A 26306-nucleotide genomic window follows, 5' to 3' on the forward strand; every position below is an offset into this window, starting at 1 on the left:
GAAGCTCCTGCTTAACTGGTGAAAACACTGCAAAAGGGAGGGAAATAGAAACTTTAGTGTACACATGCATCCTGGTCTGAGAACGCGCAGTGCACAGAGATGCGAAAGGGAATTAACTACCCTGTCAGCACTTGGTCTCAGGTGGATTCTTGCCAATAGCCAGCACACTGTTCTTTCAAGTCATAGGCCTAAGGTAAGGTTATTAATGCTATGTCTTGATTTTCTCTATTGTCCTCCCATTCCTGTTAAGTCTTGTGTATGTGTACAGGGGGAAGGGAGCTTGTCTTTTGCTAAGAGAGAGAATTAGTTTCTAGCTTCCGTTTATTAAAATCACAGCTAATCCCAAATACCAGAAGGTTGGTGACAGTACATCTTATTCACATGACTTGCAATTTGCACACCTATCCCACCCCCCATGAACCACAGCCTCCTTGGGACTCTGCGCTCCAGGGTCCTTTATCACTACTTGAAATTCCCCACCAATACTGTCTGAAGAAGGAGTCCTGGTGGTGCAGTGGTTAAGTGCTTGGCTGCTAGCCAAAAGGTCGGGGGTTTGAATCCATCAGCCGCTCTAAGGGAGAAAAGACCTGGTGACCTGCTTCCACAAAGATTACAGCCTAGGATGGGAATGCAAAATGGTACAACCATCTTGGAAAACAATATGGTGCTTCCTTAGAAAACTAGAAATAGAAATACTATATGATCCAGCCAATCCCACTCCTAGGAATATATCCTAGAGAAATAAGAGCTGTCACACGAATAGACACATGCACACCCATGTTCACTGCAGCATTGTTCACAATAGCAAAAAGATGGAAACAACCTAGATGCCCATCAACAAACGGATAAACTGTGGTACATGCACACAATGGAATACTATGCGATGATAAAGAACAATGATGAATCTGCAAAGCATCTCACGATATGGATGAATCTGGAGGCATTATGCTGAGTGAAATGTCAATCACAAAAGGACAAATATTGTATGAGACCACTACTTTCAAAATTCATGAAAACGTTTACACACAAAAAGAAACAATCTTTGATGGTTACGAGGGAAGGGAGGGGTGGGGGTGGGGTGGAAAAACACTAAATAGACAATAGATAAGTGGTAACTATGGTAAAGGGTAAGACAGTACACAATACTGGGGAAGCCAGCACAGCTTGTTCAGGGTAAGGTCATGGAAGCTCCATGGACACATCCAAACTCCCTGACGGACTGAATTGTTGGGCGGAGGGCTGTGGGGACCATGGTCTCGGGGAACATCTAGCTCAATTGGCATAACATAGTTTATAAAGAAAATGTTCTACATTCTACTTTGGTGAGTAGCATCTGGGGTCTTAAAAGCCTGTGAGCGGCCATCTAAGATATTCCACTGGTCTCACCCTGACAGGAGTAAGGGAGAATGAAGAAAACTAAAGGCACAAGGGAAAGATTAGTCCAAAGGACTAATAGACCACAACTACCGTGGTCTCCACTGGACTGAGTCCAGTACAACTAGATGCTGCCCGGATACCACCACTGACTGCTCTGACAGGGATCACAATAGAGGGTCCTGGACAGAGGAGGAGAAAAATGTAGAAAAAATTCTAACCCACAAAAAAAGACCAGACTTACTGGCCTGACAAAGACTGGAGAAACCTGAGAGTGTGGCCCTCGAACATCCTTTTAGCCCAGTAATGAAGTCACTCCGGAGGTTAACCTCTTAGCCAAAGATTAGACAGCCCCATAGGACAAAACAAGACTAATGGGGTACAACAGTCCAGGGACAAGGACTAGAAGACAGGAGGGGACAGGAAAGCTGGTAATAGGGAACCCAAGTTCGAGAAGCGAGAGTACTGGCATGTCATGGGGTTGTTAACCAATGCCATAAAACAATCTATGTACCGTTTAATGAGAAGCTAGTTCTGTAAACCATCTAAAGTTCAATTTTAAAAAATGCAAAAATGTTAAAGACTACAGCCTAGGAAACCCTATGGGGGAGTTCTGCTCTGTTACATGGGGTCGCCACGAGTGGGAATCAGCGACACAGAACAACTGGCTGAAGATTTTGTCATCCAGTCTGAGAAACTCTGTTGTGGGGAGAAAAGGCTGAAGGGGAGAGTAGAGACGAGCATTCCAAACAAGTTTCAGAATAAAAGTTGCAGTTGGCCACAATGTTGAATGTGCCTCATTCAAATTGAAAGGTCATGAAAACAGGATGGTTTTTGCCAGGGCTGCCTAGATGACTGAGTTTTCTAAGACCAGACACTGAGAGAAATACAGCCCTAGCTAATTGGAACTTAGAAGTGGAGCAGGCATAGCATATGCCAGCATGTACGAAACAGGTAAGATTTTTCACAAGGTACCTCTGGACTTTCAATAAGCACCCCGGAGAGCACCACGCACCCCTTGCTTTGTGAGACTTGGAGGTTCAACGGTGCTGAAGGGTCTCTCAAGACCTGGGCATGAAGGGTAAGCTAGATTTGAAAACTGTTACCTTTCTGCAATTGTGCAGTGGTTATCTAAACTAACTCTGAAAGGGTCTGTAATAAACGGGCCAATTTTGGGGGCTGCCATTTTACTTTGTTGCCTTACAACGTTATCTTGCTGATGAAAGAAAAATCATTACAGCACAGAACATATGTCTCAAATTCTGAGACAAAGTTGGAGAAAATGACTATCAGTTCCACTGGACTACAAAGCAACAGTCACAACGACGTGTGATTACTTCTCTTATTTGTATGCAGTCTTCTTAGTTCATTTGGCAAATGTATTTTCTACCAGTTTCTCCCAAAATTGTTTATGGAGTTGAAAAAGACTCTGACTCAGTAAAAAACAGATGCTGCCCCTTTTGTTTAAGTACTTTCTTGATCTTGGTCCAAAATAGACTGGTTAGTCCTGGCTACCAACTGCTTCCATGGGCAGAAAAAATAAACTCATATGTTCTATGGCTATGGGCAATAAAATATCTTACACTGGACAAAAAAGCATGTTTTCTAAAAAATAGAAAACCATTTAAGAAGAAATTTAGCTCGCGAAGAAGTGTGCTCAGAGGGGTTAAGTGCACAGCACCCAGCAAATGTAGAACTGGACTTTCTCCAGGTCTAGGTGACTCCAAACCTGGGATTTCCCCCACTGTGCCCCTCCTTCCTAACATAAGTAGCTGTTTTTTAAAGTCCAACTTAGTAGTTGGGGAGGGGGATGCTTGGACATTGTAACAAATGTTGATGGTGAACAATCTTACAAGTAATAAAAAACATTTTTCTAGTGCACAATTATTTGAGCATAGCCCATTGGCAGGTACTTAATAAAAACGTTGAGTGAATGCAGATTTTTTTTTTTTTTAGTACCAGTCTACTGTGACCCACACATATGCTGATGACGTTGGCACTGTTTCTTCAGTAAGGGCAAGGAAGTAAAATCACATAAGTTCAAGTTTTACTGTAAATTATTATTTTAAAATCACCTAACATCCTAATCGCTATAAAATTCCACTGTAGGTTGATTTGTGCCAATAATGTTTATTTTAAATAGCTGCTCTTGGTACACTCTTTCCTTTCGTCTCTGCAGCCATCCCTAGTTGCAGAGTTAGATAATGCAGGTTTTCCCAGATGGAGAGCTGCAAAAGTTTTAGAATAGCAGCTTTCAAAATGATGTCCACTAAATGATAGTCACAAAATCAATGATCTTATTTTTGCCACGATATAAGCATTGTTTAGAAACACATCCTTCTAAATATTAAAATGCTTAACTACAAATTTCACAGTTCCTGTTTAAAAATGTTATCCATTTTTTGTAACATGTTTAAATACCCCTTGCCTTTGAGTTGATTCTGACTCACAGTGACCCTATAGGACAGAGTGGAAGTAGGAACTGTAAAATTAGGGATGACATGGGAATTCCAGAACACTTAACTGTGCTCATGCAGAACCTGTACACAGACCAAGAGGCAGTCGTTCAAATAGAATAAGGGGATACTGAGTGGTTTAAAATCAGAAAAGGTCTGCGTCGGTGTTGTATCCTTTCACCATATTTATTCAATCTGTATGCTGAGCAAATAAACGGAGAAGCCAGACTATATGAAGAAGAATGCAGCATCAGGATTGGAGGAAAACTCATTAACAACCTCAATATGCAGATGACATGACCTTGCTCGCTGAAAGTGAAGAGGACTTGAAGCACTTACTGATAAAGATCAAAAACCACAGCCTTCAGAATGGATTACACCTCAACATAAAGAAAACAAAAAGCCTCACAACTGGACCAATAAGCAACATCATGATAAACAGAGAAAAGACTGAAGTTGTCAAGGATTTCATTTTAATTGGATCTACAATCAACACCCATGGAAGCAGCAGTCAACAAATCGAACGACTTATCGCCCTGGGCAAATCTGCTGCAAAAGACCTCTTTAAACTATTGAAAAGCAAAGATGTCACTTTGAGGGCTAAGGTGCACTTGACCCAAGCCATGGTGTTTTCAATCGCCTCATATGCATGAGAAAGCTGGACAATGAACAAGGAAGACCGAAGAAGAATTGATGCCTTTGAATTGGGTTGGCGAAGAATAGCGTATATACCATGGACTGCCAGAAGAATGAACTAATCTGTCATGGAAGAAGTAACAGCCAGAATGCTCCTTAGAAGCAAGGATGGCAAGAGTTTATCTTAGGTACTTTTGACATGTTATAGGAGGGCGCAGTCCCTGGAGAAGGACATCATGCTTAATAGAGGGTCAGCGAAAAAGAGGAAGACCCTCAATGAGATGGGTTGACACAGTGGCTAGAACAATGGGCTCAAGCATAACAACAATTATGAGAATGGTGCAGGACCCGGCAGTGTTTTGTTCTATTGTACATAGGGTCGCTATGAGTTGGAAGCGACTCGGTGGCACTTAACAACAGTAGCAACGTGAAACAATGGTTCAACTTGTCATATATAAATATACATATTTGTCCTTTCTATGTTTCTCTGTGTGCGTATCTCCACAGAAGCTAGGTTTGCAGGGCAGATCTTAAAATTCCCGAAGTTTCCATGTATAGACGATAATATCCTGTATGCAGAAATAGTAAATGTCATTTCTTAATAAACACTATTATGTCATGTGGAATTTAAATTTCTCTTTTGTGTCAGAACCATGCATTGCTCCCTCATGATTTTTCTTCTTTAAAAGGAAAGTCACACAGATATCTTGTTATTATTCACTGGCCCTTTATTGGAAGTTTCCATATTGTTCCAGACTTACAAAATACAGAGGAAAAAATTATTGTACTTAGACAGCTGTAGTCGTGAGACAGTTCAAAAGTCCCTTTCCAGCTAAACAGGTAGTTACCAGCAACCCTAGCAACCAAACAAAAACCAGGAGGAAAAACCCCCCTTCATAATGACCAGCATACCAGCTGTGATCTCAGGGAAAAACTCAGCACCAAATCACTCAAACAGAAGCTGTGGCCGTAGGAGCATCTCTTTCCTCACAGGTGTCGCCAGGCTAATTTCTCTTTTGTCCATACTTCAAGTGGGACTCTTGACTCTCCTTCACCAGAACTGCTGCCTGCAGAAGGCTGGATTTTGGTCGAATGGGCCAGGAATGGGCACTGGGCAGTGACATCCAAGTTATTTGGGAAAATTATTCTAGAGGAAATACAGAAAAGTAGGAGGGGGCCATGAGTTTGTGGAAGGGACACTGGCTCAGAGGGTTCAAACAACCCATTTTATTCAATGTCATTTAGTCAGTTTTTGTGTGTGTGTGTCATAAGAAACGTAGAGGAGGAATCGAGGGAGAGGGGTTGGGTGAGCTTTGGCCAAGTCTTGATTTTCAGGTTTATATAGGTGGCGCTCCAAGCGACGCGTGACGACCCTATAGGACAGAGTAGAACTGCCCCATAGGGTTTCCAAGGAGCGGCTGGTGGATTCAAACTGCCAACTTTTTGGTTAGTAGCCAAGGTCTTAACTACTACACCACCAGGGCCCCAGCAACGGGTTTGGTTTATTTTTATAGGTGGCACAGTGGTTGAGAGCTACAGCTGCTAACCAAAAGATCGGCAGTTCAAATGCACCAGCTGCTCCTTGGAAACCCTATGGGACAGTTTTACTCTGTCTTATAGGGTCACTATGAGTTGGAATCGACTCAACGGCAATGGATATGTCTGTTTGGGTCCTTGGGTGGCGCAAACAGTTCAGCACTTGACTCTAGCCAAACGGTTGGCAGTTCAAATCCACCCAGAGGCACCTCAGAAGACAGGCCTGGCGATCTGCTCCCGAAAGATCACAGCCTTGAAAATCCTATGGAGCAGTTCTACTCTGCACACACAGGGTCGCCATGAGTCAGAACTGACTCAATGGCAACTAACAGTGTGTCTCTGTGTACTTGTTTCTTCCCAAGATCCAGAAGAGCCATAACCTTTTTTCAAAAAGTAACACTCCAAGGTCACCTCCTACACCATTTTGTTAAGATTTCCTAGTTAACCTTCGAAAAGACCATGGTGGCAGCTGTGGACTGTTTTAACTACTTGGTTCGTATATATTAAGAAACCTCAGAGAGATAATTTTCCAATGAAGTTCTGGCCACAGCTAAATATGAAATCTTTATAACAAGTAGGTCCCCTGAACATAATAGACTCCCCTCACCCCAGTTCAAGTTAAGGACTAAATGAATAGAAATTGGAGAGGCTCCAGAGGATAGTAATGAAAATGATTAAAGGACCAATGATCAAAGGTTCAAGGAATTGGGATTACTTAGCCTGAAGAAAAATTTGAGGGGTGATTTAATGGCAATCTTCAAGTACAGTATGTGGAGGGTTATTACAAGTATGGTAGCCAGCTGTTCCCCAGCTGTGTTAAAGGTTGAACAAGGAAAACTAGAATTTCAGCAAGAGAGATTTCAGTTAGACTAGTGGTATCAATGGTTCTCAAAACTAGCTCAAGAGATGGAATACCATTGTGGAAGACGCTCAATACTGTTTTAAACTTAAAATATATAATTTTTGCTAAATCAGATACCAACTTATATACTAGTATGATCAAAGTTTAACGGAAAGCTATGGGATAAGATTTGTCAAGAATTACATTTTACTTGGATCCACAATCAATGCCCATGGAAGCAGCAATCAAGAAATTAAACGACCTATTGCACTGGGCATATCTGCTGCAAAAAACCTCTTTAAAGTGTTAAAAAGCAAAGATGTCACTTTGAGGACTAAGGTGTGCCTGACCCAAGCCATGGTATTTTCAATTCCCTCATATGCGCAGGAAAGCTGGACAATGAATAAGGAAAACTAGAGAAGAATCGATGCCTTTGAATTATGGTGTTGGCCAAGAATATTGAATATACCATGGACTGCCAGAAGAATGAACAAATCTGTCTTGGAAGAAGGAACAGCCAGAATGCTATTTAGAAGCAAGTATTGTGAGACTTCGTCTCACATACTTTAGGTCATCATGCTTGGTAGAGGATCAGCAAAACAGAGGAAAACCCTCAACAAGATGAATTGAGACAGTGTCTGCAGTGATGGGCTCAAGCATAACAATGATTGTGAGGATGGCGCAGGACTGGGCAGTGTTTTGTTCTGTTGTACATAAGGTCACTATGAATAGGAACTGACTCGATGGCACCCAACAGCAACATGGAATAGCAACAACTCTGAGGATGCTTCAAGACCACACAGTGTTTCGTTTTGTTGTACGTAGGGTCTCTGAGTTGGAACCAACTTAACAGCACCTAGCAACATGGAATATAAACTCAAAACTGGGAAAATGTTGACTGTGGTTAAAACCTTCCTTCAGCACAGGGACCCCCTGATTTTGGGAGCCCAGTTTGAGAACGCACTGTGAAGATGGAAGGTACCTGTACGCTTACTGTGGTGAGCGTGGCAAGCTGGTGGCTTTCCTTTCACCATGATTTATGCCTACACCTGGAAAAGGAGGGGGGCAGGCCATACCGGTACTTCTGAGGATTTGCATGTTGATGGGGGAGCCAAGGAGGGTCTTCCAACAGGTGTTGGCCTGTGCTTGTCCGGAGATGGCACCAAGCAGAGCTCCTCAGATGGGGAAGCTCGGGTGCAAGCCAGCCCTGGCCTCAGTCTGTGGATTGAGTTCCCCATGACCCAGTTTTAGATCATCGGGAACGTCACTCTTAATAAAATGACACCTTTTGTTTTTTTTATGTTTTATTACAAAGCTTATTTTAAAAAATGCTCAGCACGTTAACTCAAACTGGAATGACAAACGTTAGAGACAGTTTCGGGCAAAGGCTGTGCCTCGCTATTTAAAAAGAAAAAAGGGTACATCGGTGCTCATTTTAACAACTGGCATAAAATCCCACTAATTGGCTAATAAAAACAGATACAAATACAGAACATTTAAAGTAATAACAATTCAAGTGCTGGGCTTTTTACAAGGGGGTGAGAAGGAAAGAAATGAAAATTCACTGCAAACCAGTCAGCTGGAAGTTACCTGTTAAGGTTTACCTTTTCCAAAAAAGAACAAAAAAAAAAAAAAAAAAAAAAAAAAAAAAAAAAAAACAGAAGAAAAATAAAGTGAAATCGGACTGCCACAACACAGTGGGTCTGGCTGTTCCATTATTCAGCCCTACAGAATGCCTTACCAAGACCAAGAGGCCACTACAGAAAATTCAGAGAAGCCACTTATCAGACAAGGTATTTCTCAAAAAAAGAGGGCTCCTTTTGTTTTTTATTTCAAACGTTTCTGGATCTTTGAATTTTATTTAAATGCTCATAGCTAGCAAAATATACCAGAAAATTAAAACTAAAAAGTGTAAATTAAAAAAAAATTCAAGTTTAAAAAAAAAAGAAGCAAACGTAAGATTGATCCTTTTGCACTGTTAAATAAAGCTTTAGGAGAAAGGAAGAGAAAGAGAAACAAAGACAGGAACAAAGAGGGAACTCTTCCACAAATTCCTCCGCTGGGATGCTGACGGACGGACGTGCTGGTGGCTGGCTCCAGATGCTGACGGCAGGCAAACGCAGCCAAGTTACTGTCCTTGCCAAAATGTTACAGGTATCAATGCAAGATGCTCTGGGAAGTTCCCAGCACAGATGGGAGAGGGAATCTTCTCAGCGGACCCAGGGCATGCTAGCATTCTTGTGTGCTTTCTAATTTTCTTTTTTAAAAACCTTTTTTAAGTTTGGTTTTGGAACTTGGCTCTTGCAGTAGACGAAAGGGGTTTGGCAGTGATTGTCTATGGATCAGCGTCTCTAGCAGCGACCTCAGGATGAAGTTGGTGTCAGTTCTCCTTTGGGGTTGACTGCGCAAGCTGTGGAGACAGTCGGTTTTCAACAAGCTTCCATCTCCAGAAGAGGTCCTGGGGTCGCTGCCTTGGCTTTGCACGCTGGGAATGAGTTTCGTTTTCCACCTCAGGAAGGAACAAATGAGATGCTATTAATATGAATTTGCCACAGACCTTTAAAAGATTCTGCCTCTATTACACACAACAAATGTCTTAAGATCTCGGAATTTAATTCATCCACTTTGATTTGGTAGATGGCTCACGTGGATTGCTCTATGGTACCCAAAAAAATCCTCAAAATACATTACATAATAAGCATAATTTGCTTCCATATAGGTAGGTACAGGATTATGATGTAAAAGGTATTTAATACACTTTGGGTCATACTAAAAGGAAAACAAAAACAAAACTATGTTTGAAAAACACCAGTAGAAATGGCCAGACATGAACTGGGAAGACGGGCAATGGCCAGATCAGGAAAAGGTTTGCGTCAGTCTGAAGTGTGTGCTCTTTTCAGTCCACAGTGGGAGCCATTGTATGCTTGTACACAGGACTGTCGCACATTCAAATTACCCAGGACACCGCCAACTCCCACAGCGTCAAGCCCTAGTGCAGCTGGCTCTGTCCACTCGCATACCTAGCCGGAGATAAGATGCCTCTCCGTGTTTAGCTAAGACTTCACAGTTCTTGAGATATTTTTCCTTCTTAACAACTTGGATCTCTAATGTTAGCCTGGGAATGTACATGCAGTAAGTCTTTTTAAGTTAATGTTACCGAATATTGGTGATGATAATTTCAAAAAAGAGAATCCCCAAATCCCAAAAGCTTTAAGGATCTGAGATTTTAAAAATGAACTGAAAATAAAATATAACACTGTAACTGGGTGAGACAGAGGCAACCCAAAGGAAAAGCGTTGCAGAGTTCAGTTCCTTCACTCAGGAGAGCCTCTGCCTCCCGCCATGGAGCCTAGAACGGAGAGAGGCCAGAGACGCACGGATTCCACCTGGATCCCTCGCCAGCCTCAGCCCATCCCAACTCTGTGGCTTGTGGTTGTGGTGTCCTTGTTACTAGCAGAAATCTCCTTTAAATTTTTAATGCTAAATCAAAGTGGATTCCTTTTTGCATTTTATTTCAGTGAGTGGGAAGAGAAATTAGAGGAGAAATAAAAGAAAGCTTTCAAAGAGTTACACGGTGAAAACAAAACTTTGGAAAGCGAGTCACGGTCTGTGTGCTTTTCACAGGAGAGTGACCTGTAAAATGGAAATGGCTGCGGGATCTACCTCACGGGCTGCTGTGAGCAATGACTGGGCTGGTGTATTTTAAGGTGCTTAGAAAGTGCATAGCATGTAGCAAGCCCTGTGTACATATTAGCTATTGTTATTATTGTAATTATTACCAATGTCGTGCCTAAAAAATGAATGATAGGAACTGTGAAGAAACTACTTATACCCTGGGCAGCTCCTGGGAGGTCTTTGATGACAATTTCAATTTCTCATCTCCTGCAGAGTTAACCTTTCTCCTCTTAACAGGAAAACACACACTATAGCACCATGATTTTCAATTTAAGCGGGATGCCACTCCTTAAAGCACAGGAGGATCAAAGAGCTAAGAAGGACCCTACCTTTCCAAGGAGAAAGGAGCAGGACTCAAGCACAGAGCCTGGAACGGGTGGTGAGGGCACCCCACAGATTTCTATTTACACTGTACTTTTTCATGACAGATTTTCAAAGGTTTGATCCAGGGTGGTCTTCCTGGGCAGGCTTTCCTCTCAGTGCTACATGACAATGTTCCGCTTCCCAAAAGGAGTGGCCTAGGGGCCCTGGGCCAGGAGTTCACAGCCGCCCAGGACAAGGGCTGTGACTGAGAATGGCCGGCCATGGGCACTCAGGAGTGTCTGTTTGCTGAAGGACCCGAACTGTCCACAGGCTGACAATGACGTGGTGAGGGAGAGATAGCTTCCATGAGCCGCCGTGTCCCCTGTTCTCAAACACCTTCCATCCACAGCAGCCTGCACTTCTGACTCCCGAGTCTTTCCTCCCCCTCCCTGCCCGTCCCCAAAGCTCCTTCTCCTCCCTTCTTGAGCTGAGCACAAATACAAACAAGTAAACGAGGCTGCCCAGAGAGGGCCCATTTACCACAAGGACAACGTGCAATCCCTGGGGGAACGAATCCCGCCACCTTGTACTAAAGCTATTTCCTTCTACAGTCTCACATCTCCCCTTCTTTACTTAGTTATTCCATATTGTCCCCTGACAACCCTCCTGTAAAAGCTGCTTCAGAGATCCTCTGTACAACCGCCTACCAAACAGCCTCATCTCAAATAAGGCAGCAGTTTGTCGCTGGTTGCCCCTTTAAAATAAAGGGTCGTCAGGGGAGCCCAAGTCCTCTTCAAATGGGAGATGTGGGGGCCTTACAGGATTGCTTTACAGATATAAAACAGGTCAAATCAAGATTCTTTTCAAGAAACCACAGGCATGAGGCTCCGGAGACTGGAGACTTCCCACATCTAAGGCCTCACTGGGGGGCTGCGGCTGAAGCTCTGCCAGGCCAGGCGAGCCCCAGCAAAGCCCCATCCACCAGAGTCGGCGGCGCAATCAAAGCCAGCAATTACCGCTCTGGCTGCGGCTCGGCTTCAAAGGAGCACAGCGCAGCCCGTCCCACATATGTTAAGGCTTGGGCTCCTCCGCCTGCCCGCCAGCCCGCTGGTGGGCGTCACCTCATGGGACATTTGTATAGGATCTCTGGAGGCAGCACAAGACCCTCCCTCCCTCCTCCCCTCCAGCCGAAACCCTAGAAGCTCTCAGAGACCAAACCCCAATCTCAACAAAATATCCCATTAATAAATGCACCCTGGTGGCACAATGGTTAAGCACTCAGCTGCTAATTGAAAGGTTCCTCGGGAGAAAGGACTTGTCGATCCACTTCCATAAAGATTACAGCCTAGAAAACACTACGGGGGCAGTTCTACTCTGTCACATGGGGTTGCTATGAGTTGAAATTGACTTGATGGCACCTAGCAACCAAATGGAGCCAGAGACCCAAATGGGCAGAGCCACTTATTAAGAGCCAAGAGTTGAAGGGAAATCTAAAGATGTCAAGAGGGGCCCTGTCTCTGGGAGACAACCAGCAGTGACTCTGAGGCGTAGGGCTTTCTAGACCTTAACTCAAAAAGATGTGAAGAAAAGGAAAGTGGGAATCCTTTCTCCCTGAAATCTTATCAGAAGGTGAGTGCTTCGCCAGCCCTTATATTTGGGGTTTTGCCGCCCCAGCCCCCTTCCCCAGGCAGTTCTCTGGCAGCAGGATCCAAGGAGAAAAGCCCACCAGTGACCTGAGGTGGAGGACAGGAGGGTCTGGAAGCCTGGAGACCTGTCCTCTGCCCTGTGGCCCAGGATGCACTCCACCTCCTCAAGCTACCCCGGCCAAGCCAGGCAGCAAAGCTGGCCTCTAGGAAGAAAGCTAAAAACTCCTCTTTGTATCAGGGAATAAAAAAAACCAAACCAGTTGCCATCGGGTCAATTCTGACTCATAGCAACTATAGAGGAATACCACTTCCTTATTTAGAATTTGTGAGGAACCCAAAAAAGTGACCTGGAATAAAGACTATTCCCTCCCTCCTCCCGCCTCAGGTCACCTCCCACTCTCAAATGCTACTAGCAAGGAGCAAGCAAGAATCTGAAAAATGTTTTCACTGATGATGTGAAATTTGAGGACAGAATATTAGAGATTAGTTTTGTGAGAGGTGAAAACAGACATAGATTATAACTGCGCAGATGGCCTCACAGCACACCACACACCACACCACACACCTCATGCCAATTGCCTAAGTTTTTCTGCCTTGGGGAAAACCGACAAAAGCCTGTTATTTTAGGGCGTGAACTCTTCTGCTGCACAATGTCACGTGTGTATGAAGGAAAAGGACAGACTTCCAGAGCAGGAAGCAAGCGTGACCCAGCGAGTAGGACCCTGTCATTTTAGATGAGAGACTGAGGTAGGTGGCCATACAGTAACTGGCAGAGCTGGGCCAGCACCCAGGTGTCTGGCTCCATGTCTGTCACAGCCTCCGTGTGTATCTGTAAGAGGCTGATGAGAGAGAAAGGAACAAAATCAACATCCACTGACCACTGATGCGCCAGGCACCGGGGCTCGTACTTCCCACGTACCATTTCACGCAATCATCACAAAGCTCTGAATAAGGAAACCCAGGCTGCCTGAGGTCAAACAACTTGCCTAAGGTCACCCAACCAAGAGGTGGCAGAATTAGCTTTTGCTTCCTAAACACATGCTCTCTCCAAAGAAACCCATTGCCGTCGAGTCAGTTCCGACTCAGTGACCCTACAGGACAGAGGAGGACTGCCCCATAGTGTTTCCAAGGAGCGCCTGGTGGATTCCAACTGCCGACCTTTTGGTTAGCAGGTCTCTCCAGCATACCTTAAAAACGAAAAAACAAACAAGTTGCTATCGAGTCGATACCAACTCATTACGACCCTATAAGACACAGCAGAACTGCCCCATAGGGTTTCCAAGGGGTGGCTGGTGGATTTGAACTGCCAACCTTTTGGTTAGCAGTCGAGCTCTTAACCACTGCGCCACCAGCATACCTTAGAGACTATCAAATTATCATTCCTCTTCTTCCTCCCTTCCATTCATCTATCCATCCATCCCTTCCTCTCTCATCACTAGTCACTAACACATTTATCACTGTGGAAGTGGGCTGGATCTAGAACCCTGCAGCCACCCTAGTGGCTTGAAAGCAGGGTGATAAAGAACAAAAGGCAGAAGTTAACTTTGAAATTTAATTCTCCTTTAAGACTGAACATACAAAGGCCAGCTTCTGTTCCTTAGCAGTAAATATTATCCAGTATTTGAGAAAAAGGAAAAATGATAATGTGGTTAGGAAGGTTAGCACAGAATCTTGTTTACATATTAAATTAGCCCTTAGTCCTAGCACTGAAGACTAGTCAGTTGCTGACCTCAAAGCCCTGAGGCAAGAATAAGATTCCCAGAACCTGGAGAAGGGAGGGAAGGAGGTATCAGGGCTGTGATGGGCCATTAACTCTGTCCTTGGACTCAGGATATACTGAGGCAGGGTCAACTGGGCACTGCCCCTGCGTCTGTGTGGCTCCTTGCCCTGGAGTTATTCAATGTAAATTAGGATCAGTTAAAACAGAGTTTGGCCATGTCAGGATGATTCTGAGACACATCTGCAACTATGTATAAATTATGCCCGGAGAATTTTTGGTTTGTATCTGTAGCTATTGGTTTCTCTTCCTGATACGCTCTTTGTGTCTCCTCTGTGAGGATTTACAGTGAAACCTGTGAGAGACAGAACTCAACGGGACTGCCTTGTTTTTCCTGGTCTTGCAAGTTTTCCATCTTTGACAGGGTGCAGTCTTATAACTTTTCTACCACTAGTTGTAGTGGAAAATATTTGAGCTTTCCTTCTCTGACAGGTTTCCACCTTCTGGCTTTTGCAGGTTTTACTGTATATCCCCTTCATAAATGAATGAATTTTTCTTTTTAATTTTTTGTTTATATAATGTTTTCTCATTAATGGAATGCATGCTAAATCACTGAGTGTATCTGAAGTGTTGGTAGGTAATATGGATTTTTTCCTGGCCTCATCCCCAAAATCCTACCCTCAGAATCCACAGGGACATATATGTCCCCCTAATTCAACTCCTAGAGTCCAGAGGGACATGTGTCCCACATAAAAATTTTTCAAAATCCATATTTTACCTAAAAACAAAATCAAGTCAGCACCACCTCATACAATACCCTGTAAAAAACAGTAATTTGCAGCACACACCCGTTTCTTCCATTTCCAACAGTTATATAGGTCCCTGCCTGCTGACAGCACATGCCCTCGGTGGTACAGCACCATACCAATAAACCCAAGAGGCGAGAAATGTAAATGGGATCTGTATGTTCTGCTATTCATCAAAGGGATACCTTACTGGTAAGGGTGGGCCTCCCAGTGCAGGTAATACCCTCTAGATCCTCACTACTTACTGTTGGAAAAATTAAAGGAATATTTTTGAGGAAAGTAATGAGCAGTCATAAAAGAGAACCTTCAAACTCCATTTTAGTTCTGTAAATGGAGATGCTTCAAGAAGACAGTGACTAACTAGACAGACCCATCTTACCGCCCAGCTCCAAATTCTTTATCCAGTCCACATTTCTCTCAGTATTTACATTAAAGATGTTACCTTTACCTTCTAAAAATGAGATGACAAGATCAATGTACCCTTTTTTTTTCTTTTCAAACCCAGTATTTCCACTGTTATACCTGTGTGTGTTTAAATGTACATGGTAGAGGGATGCAATAATGCACTGTGGGTTAAGAGCATGGGCTTTGAGGGCAGACTGTCCCGGGCTGGGTTTGAACCCTGGCTCCATCAGTTACTACCTGGGTTATCTTGGGCAAGTTACTTGTAAATACCAAATACTCCAGTTTCCTCATCTGTAAAAAGGAGATAAGTCACTATTCTTCCTAACTTATGTTTGAGGGAATGAAAAGCTTGGCACAGTGAGTGTACAATAAATATTAGTTACTGTAGTGGGTCAAGACTTGGGAGTTATACACAAGCAGATCCAGGTTCAAATCTGACGCTGCCCCTCAGCAGCTGTGTGGTCCTGGACAATCTACTGATGTTGTCCCTTTCCTCAATCAGGGATGAGATCTATCCCGTATCGGCTGCCACAAGAAAAGGATGAGGTAACATATGGAAAGGCATCTGTTAAAGCAGCCAGGACATAATAATGTGTACATAAATGCTAGTGCCATTTTGCTGTTCCAATTTCATATGACATGTTTGGGACAGCCAAGATTCATACTATTTACAGGACTTCTTGTGAAAAATTAAGACCAACAGAACATTCTGCAAAATAATCACAACATCTCCTATACAACAGAATGTCTCCAAAAAACAGCCTTAGTTCAGAAAAGTAATTCCAAGAGGGTAACAACTACATTTGTTATTACAATCATGGAAAATGCACCTCAAAATTTAGGAGACTTCAGGCTAGATATGAATTAAAACATAAGCAAAATGTAAGGAAGTCCTGTTCAGCTGAAATACTTTTTTTTTTTCTCATTTTGTCAAAAAAAAAAGTTACTTTGCTAAAGCTTGTGGACAGTTATAAGCTGGCAGCTTCAGTTATGAAGAACACAGCTGAGGAGAAAGAAGTTAAAAAGCCCTCAAGCTATAAAAATACTGTCAAGAAATTCATGCACAAAATAACATATTTTACTTTTCTTTGTAAGAGAGCTCTTCATAGCCCAACTCAGACTCCATTTAAATTGACACATTATTCAGACAAGCTTAGTTTTCTGGTTCCCAAATCCACACAGTGGGTAAGAAGGAAGAGGATACTACAGAAGAAGGGGATCGTCCCAGACAGCAAAGGAAGACACAGAATAATTATAAAAAGCAGACTTAAAATCCCACATCATCTGGGGGACATTAAGAACAGTGGCTGATGGCACCGTATTTCTTGTTAGCATGTACTATATTCTATACAAGGCGCAGTAGTTAAAGCGCTCAGCTGCTAACCAGAAAGTCGATGGTTTGAACCCACCAGCTACTTCACAGGTAAAAAATGTGGTAGTCTGCTCCCGTAAAGAAACAGTCTTGGAAACCCTATGGGGCAGTTCTGCTCTGTCCTATAGGGTTGCTGTGAGTAGAAATCAACTCGTTGGCAAGGGGTTATATTATAGGCACTGTAGAATAAACGGCATGAAGCGTTAAGAAATCTTTAAATTCTTTTCGGTGTACTCTGTTGAAGAAGATTGTTGAACCCAAGAGTTAAAATAAAAAACTTATGTTTTGATACATAAAGAGGTAAACCTATAGTTTCTCCTCGACTGTGAGCTATTCCTCACAGTCCCAGACAGATCAGTGAGAAAAATGTTCTAGTGAATAAAATTTGTCCAAAACAATTCTTTTTTAATTCTACAGACTATTCTGTTGCATTGATCTAAATTCAGTTCCATGGGCTTTCATGAGCAATACTAAATATGAAGTGTCTCAAGAGGGTTTTCACGAGCCTCAGGTACTTCTCTCCCTCACCTATTACTTTTCCTACCTATTATTTTTTAATGGCACCTGATCAATCTTGTTAGCCATGGGTCCCTTTCCCTGTTTCTGCTTCCCAAGGCAACTGAAGCACAATTCTAGCTCTTCTGATCATTAAGGAGGGAAAAGGAAATTGATGGGAAGGATACTGCAGCAGAGGTTTTAAACGCTCTCACCACATATATGATCCTCTCCCAAGTTCACCATTAACACACAGCTGTCTAAGATAAAACCCCCTCTTAATCTAACAGACCCCAACAACCAGTTTGTGAGTGAGTTGTAGTGGACACCTGTTGGGTTACCGCCCAGCTCCCTTCCTGATTATGCCAACTCCAACCCCAAGGTTACAGAGGTGAGCTCTGACGGCCACGTTGTAAATGTGACAGTCTTCTGTGGCCACAGTTCCTTATGGATCAGGGTATAGATGTTTGACCCAAGCTGGGCCAACCAGAGTCCATTCTCCAGAATCTGCAAGATGCATCCTCTCTTTGGGAGGCTGATACTCTTAACACCACACAAGCTTGGAAGTTCTAGACGTGGATCAAAGGACTGAAGGAAGTCAATCTGCAGAGGGGAGAAGGGAGCAATTTTCAGGGAAGGGCAGATGTCAGAGGCAGCAAAAGCATTTGGACAGCATTCCAGGGCCCTCATCCAGGACTCTTCTTGACCCAACTGCACTACTGGCCTTGGGTTCCATAAGACACACCTGTATGCTTAAATTTCCCCACCAGGGCCACAACAGATGGACCCTGACAGAAAAACACAGAATAGAACTCCAATTCTTAAAAAGTCCAGACTTACCGGACCAGTTGAGACTAGAGGACTCTCTGAGATCACCACTCTGAGGTAGTTTCTTTCCTTCAGCTAGCATGGGCTGTTTCTGATACTTTTGATCAAAAGGCTCCAAATATGTAAGTGAACATAAACCTTCCTGAGGAAATGGTCAATAATGTGTGAACCTGCGGTCCACACGTACTTTAGTCTAGCCACACTTCTGTCACTATGCAGCCATCTGTATTTAAGACAGTGTGACCAAGCCTGATCTGTCAGAGGTCTGGAATCTTCTTATTGAATGTTCTTACTAAGGGACCCTTAGTAAGGAATACTGTACTCAAGTGTCATCGCATTTTGAATTCCCTATAAGTTGAAGTTTTTCAGGGATTTGTGGTCACAGACATAAAAAGAGAAGGAAGGAAGACACGGGCAGACCATCACCTTAGACAGGAACATTCCCAGGGAAGGTGCCATGTGTGAGCCTCTCTAGGCCGTGAAGACCTCCACGTCCTGGAAGTGTGAACTTGCGGTCCCACATAAAACAAATAACATGCCAGCAGTTTTTTATCAGACTCTAACTGCTGCGGTAACATGGTAGGCAGGTGGTCACTCAAAGGACTGTGGCTTCATTCAAAGGACCATCACGGGCCAAGCTCTGAGACGGTGCTGAGCAGGGTGCTATTTCCCCACTACATGTTGTTGTGCTGGCGCAGTGGTTAAGAGCTCGGCTGCTAACCAAAAGGTGGGCAGTTCGAATCCACCAGCCGCTCCTTGGAAACCATATGGAGCAAGTTCTACTCTGTCCCATACGGTCGCTATGGGTCAGAATCGACTCGATGGCAACGAGTTGAGATGTCTTACGCACTGCTGCTGCTGTGAGATACTGGATCCTCTACAATCTGACGGCCACCCACCTCCAGGCTTCAGGCTTCCCTGCATCTTCTGTTTGTTTAGTAATGATTCTTGGTCAGGGGCTTTCTAAGTGTGTTACAAAAAGTCCCCAAGTCTGTTACGAAAACGATGAAGAATGAAAAACCAGATGCCGTAGTTTCTTCTAGTTGGTCCAAGTCTTAGTTGTTTACCTTTGGTCTTTGAACAAGAATCAAGATTTCTCTAGCTGCCTCCAACTTGCTTTTTATTTTGATATTTTTAAATAGCTTGGCTTTGTTTTCTAATAGACATGCCAACCCAGAAGCAAATACCCAGAAGCTTATTGATAACTTAATATGGTGACTATATTTGGACTTGTGGAAGAGAGCTCAGAGCAAGAGCTAGGCAAAGATGTCAAGCTCACCAGAGTGAACTTCAAAAATTATATGAAATAATGTCTCAACAAGACTGTGAAAAATATTTAGTGTTCCCTGACTCTAAGATGAAAGGGATAAATCCTGGGATTCAGGCAAGGCTCCTAGAAGACCTTCAGGGACCCAGTCCTACCACCAGTCTTGTCTCTATCCTCACTCTGCACCTGGTCAACCCTGTTGGGAAGTCAACCCTGTTGGGAAGGAGAGAGGAAGATTTAAGGATACAGGAGAGTCTTGTGGAATCCACAGCCACCTGTGCAGCTGGGTCTCAAGGAGAGTCCTGGAAGAGGGCCTTGGAAAGCTTCACAGGACCCAGGAGTGCCAAGTTCCCAACCTTAGTCACCTCTGGAGGATCTAAAACACTATCATCAATGACAAGCTGGAAACATATTTTTTTAAAGATCTAAATCTAAGCACTGTGGTTGCAAATGTGCTCAGCTGCTAACTGAAAGGCTGGAGGTTCAAATCCACTCAGAGGCACTTCAGAAAAAAGCCCTGGTGATCTACTTCCAAAAGATCAGCCGCTGAAATCCTATGGAGCACAGTTCTACTCTGACGCACATGGGGCCATCAAGAGTCGGAGCTGACTTGACGGCAGCTTGCTTTTGGTTGATCTATACTCCACTAACAATGACCTCTCCCATACCCCTCTGGGCCACAGGGAAATAAAGTTTTTACTGAGTAAAAAACACGATTTAACTCTTCATTTATTTTAGCAAGTAACTAAGATAAAGATTTTACTCAGATCCACAATCAACACCCATGGAAGCAGCAGTTACGAAATCAAAAGGCACATTGCATTGGGCAAATCTGCTCCAAAAGACCTCTTTAAAGTGCTAAAAAGCAAAGATGTCACCTTAAAGACTAAGGTGCGCCTGACCCAAGCCATGGTGTTTTCAATCATCTCATGTACATGTGAAAGCTGGATGATGAATAAGGAAGGAATACCGAAGAAGAACTAACGCCTTTGCATTGTGGTACTAGTGAATAATACTGACTATGCTATGGACTGCCAAAAGAACGAACAAATCTGTCTTGGAAGAAGTACAGCCAGAATGTTCCTTAGAAGCAAGGATGGCGAGACTACGTGTCACATACTTTGGACATATTATCAGAAGGGATCAGTCCCTGAAGGAGGACATCATGCTTGGTAAAGTACAGGGTCAGCGAAAAAGAGGAAGACCCTCGACAAGATGGATTGACACAGTGTCTGCAACAATGGGCTCAGGCATTACTCAACTGTGAGGATGGCGCAGGACTGGGCGGGGTTTTGTTCTGTTGTACACAGGGTCGCTAGGAGTCGGAACTGACTCGACGGCACCTAACAACAACCAGATAAAGATTATGCCAAAGCCAAAAACATGGTGACTGTGTGTGTGTGTCTGGTGTGTCTGCACGTCTACACAGGAGGGCGTGTGGGTATGTGTGTGTGTCTCTGTATACGTGTGTGCTGAACCACAGAGGTTTCTTTCCAAAAGATAGCTTTTGTCTACTTTTAAACTAGCTCTTTGATATTACATAATCAAAGGGAACACATCTAAAAATAACTTTTCCTATATACATATATATATATATATATATATAATCGTAAGATGGTGGGCCTTTTTGTTTTGTTAAAGTAAAAATGAATTAATAAGCTAATTTTTAAATTTGTTTTTAAATTAGTAAACTCATAGTGAATTTTCACTAGCTTTACAAAATTTCTATTTCTTTGCTTCTTTAATTTCTTATGAATCCTGATTAAGTCAGGAAGAAATGGAAGTTCAGCATTTGATGATCATCTGTGATCTCTGACAGACTTTTGAGATGTTATATATTCTAAAACAAGTATGTATCCATACTGGAAACTCACAGCAACTCAATCACTATTCTATCCAACCCAAGAATTCCCTCACTGACCTGTTAGCTCAAGTGTTGTCTACTCCAGGAAGCCTACCTTGATCTACCTCTGATTCACATAACCAGACCAAACCCATTGCCATTGAGTTGATTCCGACTCATAGCAACCCTATAGGACAAAGCAGAACTGCCCCATAGGATTTCTAAGGAGCAGCTGGTGGATTCGAACTGATGATCTTTTGGCTAGCAACTGACTGCTTAACCACTGCACCACCAGGGCTAGTAAAAACAAGTATATAAATCAGGGAGCCCTGGTGGCACAGCGGTTAAGCGCTTGGCTGCTAACTGAAAGGACAGCAGTTTAAACCCACCAGCCACTCCATGGGAGATGAGGCGGTCTGCTTCCAAAAAGATTTACAGCCTTGAAAACCCTATGGGGCAGTTCTACTCTGTCGTAGAAAGTTACTATAAGTCAAGTCTACTTGAACAAGTTTGGTTTTCTTTACTTTTACATAGTGTCCTGTATGCATCTCCTTCACAGCATGTAACGTATTATTTTATAATTTCCCATTCATATGTCTGTATCTCCTTAAACTGTGAGTTCCTCCAGGAAGGGGCAGGGTCTATCATTTGGCAAGTACCCCCACTGCCTAACCCAGTTCTTTGACTTGCAGGAGAAGTCCTCAGTAGATGTTTGCAGAGGGAATAAAGATATGCTTGGCCTTTATGACACTGGCCTCCCAGGTGGACCCAGGAGAAATTCCCTGAGGCCCAGGATCCCAGCCTTCTCACAGTGACAAGTTACTCAAAAAAGCCAGGGATTAATTTGGCTTTCTATCCCGAAAACCCCACAGCTTGGGAATCATCTCCAACCTGAGGGAATGGCTTTTCTGTGGATCCCATTTCCAATTATCCTAAAAGTTGCTGCACAGTGTTGAGTCTAGATTAATGCTAACCTCTTTGTTTACACTTGATTTCACCAGAGTGAATACACTTATAATGCACAAAAGTGGAAATGCACAGGAGGCAGGAACACAGCTGGGTGTATGCAGAACTTCTTAAGGGGCCAATTTCTATGTTGGCTTCATGAGGCAACTACAGTGGTATTTCCCACCAAAAAATGAAAGCATTGGATGAAACTCATTTATTTTTTATGGCATAGAAGCACACGTTTTTCGAGGGCTTTTTTGGTCACCGAGAAGAGTCTTTTCCTTATTAGCGGGTCCTTTTCCTTACACTTCATTCTTCCACAACAGTCCGGAGTAATGGAGTAATGGGAGCTTTCCAGCATCTGAGCTACATACATGGAAGTCTGAGCCCAAAGATCTAACTTAATAAGAATTTTCTTTACAAACACAAAGATGGTGTTAAATTTCACTGTGTCCGTACGAGGGATAAACGCTCCCAAAGAATCTCTTCATGTTGGAGCCATGGTCTCTTCTCTGCCTGGGCACCGTGTGTTTTTACTATCACTTCATGAAGAGAGGAACACGAGGGAAGGATCTAGCTAACACTTTTTAAAAAGAGAGAAAAGAGTAAGGGCTGAAAAGCAGCTGTGTGAGATTTTACATCACACTCTTTGTAGGACTAGTTCTAATAAAATATTTTCTCTCTTCTGGCTAAGGGCTCTTCTTCAGCCTGTTTCTAAGGTGATGTCCACACTAGTGTGACCCTGGTGAGCAGAAGGCAGAGGCAAGAGATGATCTGTACAGGAATTGGCAGAACAGCCACATTGTGTGCAAGCTGTTTTCAAGATGATACAGACAGTCTTACAGAACCACGCTGACACAGAAAGGCGATGACAAACGGGTAAATGAGACACAAACCCAAATCCGTTTAAGAACACTGGGAGGCAGTGCAGACCAAGAAGAGGCGAGCAGACTAGCAGTCGGACTATGAGGGAAGCAGATGGGAGATCTTATGAGGCCATCACGTACAATCCTTTCATGTCATACTCATCACACCCCCAGGAGCCAGAGGTCTGGAGGCTTTAAACAACCTGCCCTGGGCCCGGCAGTTCACGCAAGGGTCCACTTGAGAATCCAGATGGCCTCATTCCCAGCCTGGGCTCTTTCTACAACACAAGGCCAGTTGCCCTGACTTTCACTTCTCTGCCACTGCTCTGTTCCAGAACCATGCACAGAACACCGCTCCATTTTTCAGGGATAACAAGGCTTATTATCAAGTGTCACCACCTCAGAGGGGCCTTTCCTGACCACCTGTCACCCTTAGCTTTGTTTTTATTACAGCACTTATATTTTCTTGTTCATTTTATCACCAAGTCCCATAGTGATGTCAGCACTGATGCAGTAGCAACCTTCTTCAACACTGTTTATTTCCAGGTCCCAGGACTCTACCTCGCATTTCTTAGGTAGTCAATAAACGCTGAATGAGGACTGACAAATCAACTGCTACACATACAGAAAAGTTTCTGAAGTCCTAAAATAAAAGGGGCGGGGCAGGCGGTGGCCGGCACAACAGGAAGATTACCATGACCCATCTACTGAAATCTTGATGAATGTGCATCTGAGCTCCTCTCTGCTCCATAACTCTCCTCAAGCGACTGCCAGTTCTGCTCTCCAAAACAGGACAGTCTGGAGGACGGTGACTTCAAAGGCTGTGTGACTCATCCAGGAGTGAGGGGGACAGTAACACTAAAGACCTTGATTAAGTGAAGCTCAACCAACTGGAGCCTCTCCAGCCGGCTGGGTGGCTTGATGAGGGCTTTTTTCGGGGGCGGGGTGGAGGGGCAACTTAGTTTTGTTTTGTTTTTCTAGAGGCGCCCTGGTGGTACAGTGGTTAAGCACTTGGCTCCTAATGGAAAGGTCAGCAGTTCGAACACACCAGCCGCTCCGTGGGAGAAAGATGTGGCAGTCTGCTCCCGTAAAGATTTATAGCCTTGGAAACCCTACGGGGCTGTTCTACTCTGTCCTATAGGGTCGCTAAGAGTCGGATTCAACCTGATGGCAATGGATTTCGTTTTTTCTAGCATAGTGGTGAGGACACCTTGACCTGCAACCCATTACCATCGAGTCGATTCTGACTCATAGCGACCCTATGGGGCAGGGTAGAACTGCCAACCTTCTGGTTAGCAGCCAAGCTCTTAACCACTGTGCCACCAGGGCTCCGAGGACACCTTAACCTTTAAAAAAAAAAGAATGACAACAAAGCAACGTGATAGCTGATAGCTGTTTGGGATACATCCTAGGATAAGAATAGACTCCAGCTAATTTTCTACATCTAAAATACTATCTAATGTTAAAGAGTGGAGAACATAAGATTGAGATTCTCCATCATTAAGGACACTAATTCACACACCAAACTCTGCAGCACAGCAAGACATTCTGAATGATTTTTAATAGGAGTAGACACCTTTAAAGATTTTGGTGCAAACAGAAGCTGCAGTAAATCGATGAATGCTGGTCTTTAGCACATTGCACTTCGGAGGGCTTTCTGTTTAGAGGTAAGGGTGTTAAGAAGGATCTGCGGCCCACACTGTCAGTTAACTAAAAGGACAACATTCATGGAACACAACAAGGAACAAAGACTACAAACAGCGTGTGCATATGCTTGTTACTAGAAACAGCTCTGCGATGACGTCGTGAGCCTCTAGGGGGAAGGTTCCATGTTCCCAATAGCCATGCCTGGGGGCCAGCTCTGAGAAGGTCTTCAATTAATAGCCATTAAGTTTAATTATATATGGACATTGCCTACCATGATATTATTTTTCTGATACACTGTTCGGTCACCTGCATGAAAGGATGATCCTCCCTTCACTTGGAGAGAAGCCTGCCACTCAGCATTAGTTTAGAGGAGTTTGGAGATCATGACACCACAGTGGGATTCTGCAAAACCTGGGGATCTCAGTAAAGACCAGGAACGTTTCACAGAGGAGATGGTCACTGAGTTAGCTCCCAATGAGGGGTGGAGGGAAGAAGGGGATAACACTTTTGGGCTCCAATTTTGTGTCAGACACTAGGCTAGGCATATATTAGACATAAACAACCATAGGTGGTAGGTGTCTGTATTCCCATTTTACAGATGAGAAAAAATAAAGGTTAAAAAGCTGAAGGAGGCTGCCCAGGCAAGCTGCTGATTTACAATTCAGATCTGTTTGGTTCCAAAATCTCTGCTGGCTCCTTTGGGAGTATCCGTTGAAATTTTAGCTCAAAACTATGGACTGAAGATTCTGTAGGTAGGGGTCATCTGGTTCAAGCTGAACCAAATGGCCTGCAGACAAATGCTCTTCTCCTAAGGAAGGCTGCACAGCTATCTTCCATCCCCTAGGCGGGGAGGCGGGCTTTCCAAGCACACGGAGCAGCCCCTCCATCTCTTTGGGGAGCTGGCTGGTAATACTTTTGTTTGAACTGAGCATAGGATCCATAAGGGCTAAGCTGGAGGTAAGGAGAGGCAGAGAATCACAAGTGACCACAGGTGAAACTGTGAGGAGAGGGTAGGGGGCAGATCCACGCTAAGTGGTTTGCCTCTAGGCAATGACAAAAGCACTGACTACTTTTAAGGGAAGTGACATAATCCACTTGTGTTTCAGAAAACCCTAAGGGAGAAAAGCAAGGATGAACTGGAAGAAAGCAAGTCTGCAGGCAGGAGAGTCATCTGTCAGCCATTACAATAATCCAGATGGAAAGTTTGAGCACCGGAGCCAGGGCTGTGGCATGGGAATGAGTCTGAGAGGAAAGACTCAAGGCTGACCAGAAGGTAGGTCTGACAGGACTTGCTGACCAACTGCACCTGGGTTCCTAGAGCGAGAGTAGAACCAAAGGTAAGTCTGTTAAGAAGGACTGTGACTACAGAAGATGTAGACACACAGTGAATGCAGAGCTCAAAGACCAAATCTTAATTTATGAAGCCAGGTCAAAAATAAAAGAATGATAGTACGAAGAAATAAAATAAATATTACTTTTAAATACTAGAGTGAGATCTAGCAAAGGTTACCAGTAAAGGGAAATACTTGATAGTAGAACTACAGTTAATCAAATAAGTGCCCGTGCCATAATTCTAATAATAACAGAAAAATACACAGCACATCTTTCTTTCTCACTAGAAACCAATGAATTACTTTCTAAGTGT

General features: G+C 43.6%; 1 protein-coding gene across 8 annotated transcripts in view; it reads right to left on the reverse strand.

Annotated features, from left to right (window-relative positions):
* Positions 1 to 8129: 8129 nt before the first annotated feature.
* LEF1 (lymphoid enhancer binding factor 1) overlaps positions 8130 to 26306 on the reverse strand; it is a 124702-nt gene continuing 106525 nt past the window's right edge. For 7 of the 8 annotated variants that reach the window (XM_004380225.2, XM_004380226.2, XM_023734789.1 and 4 more), the window contains one exon: positions 8130 to 9352. In XM_004380225.2, coding sequence (XP_004380282.1) covers positions 9273 to 9352 — 80 coding nt within the window. In that variant the 3' untranslated portion in view covers positions 8130 to 9272. Of the gene's footprint in view, positions 9353 to 13901; positions 17866 to 26306 lie in introns of those variants that run through there. The other variant, XM_023734790.1, reaches the window with a different exon arrangement.

Source organism: Trichechus manatus, unplaced genomic scaffold (assembly GCF_000243295.1).
Source record: "Trichechus manatus latirostris isolate Lorelei unplaced genomic scaffold, TriManLat1.0 scaffold00071, whole genome shotgun sequence".
NCBI classification, from domain to species: domain Eukaryota; kingdom Metazoa; phylum Chordata; class Mammalia; order Sirenia; family Trichechidae; genus Trichechus; species Trichechus manatus.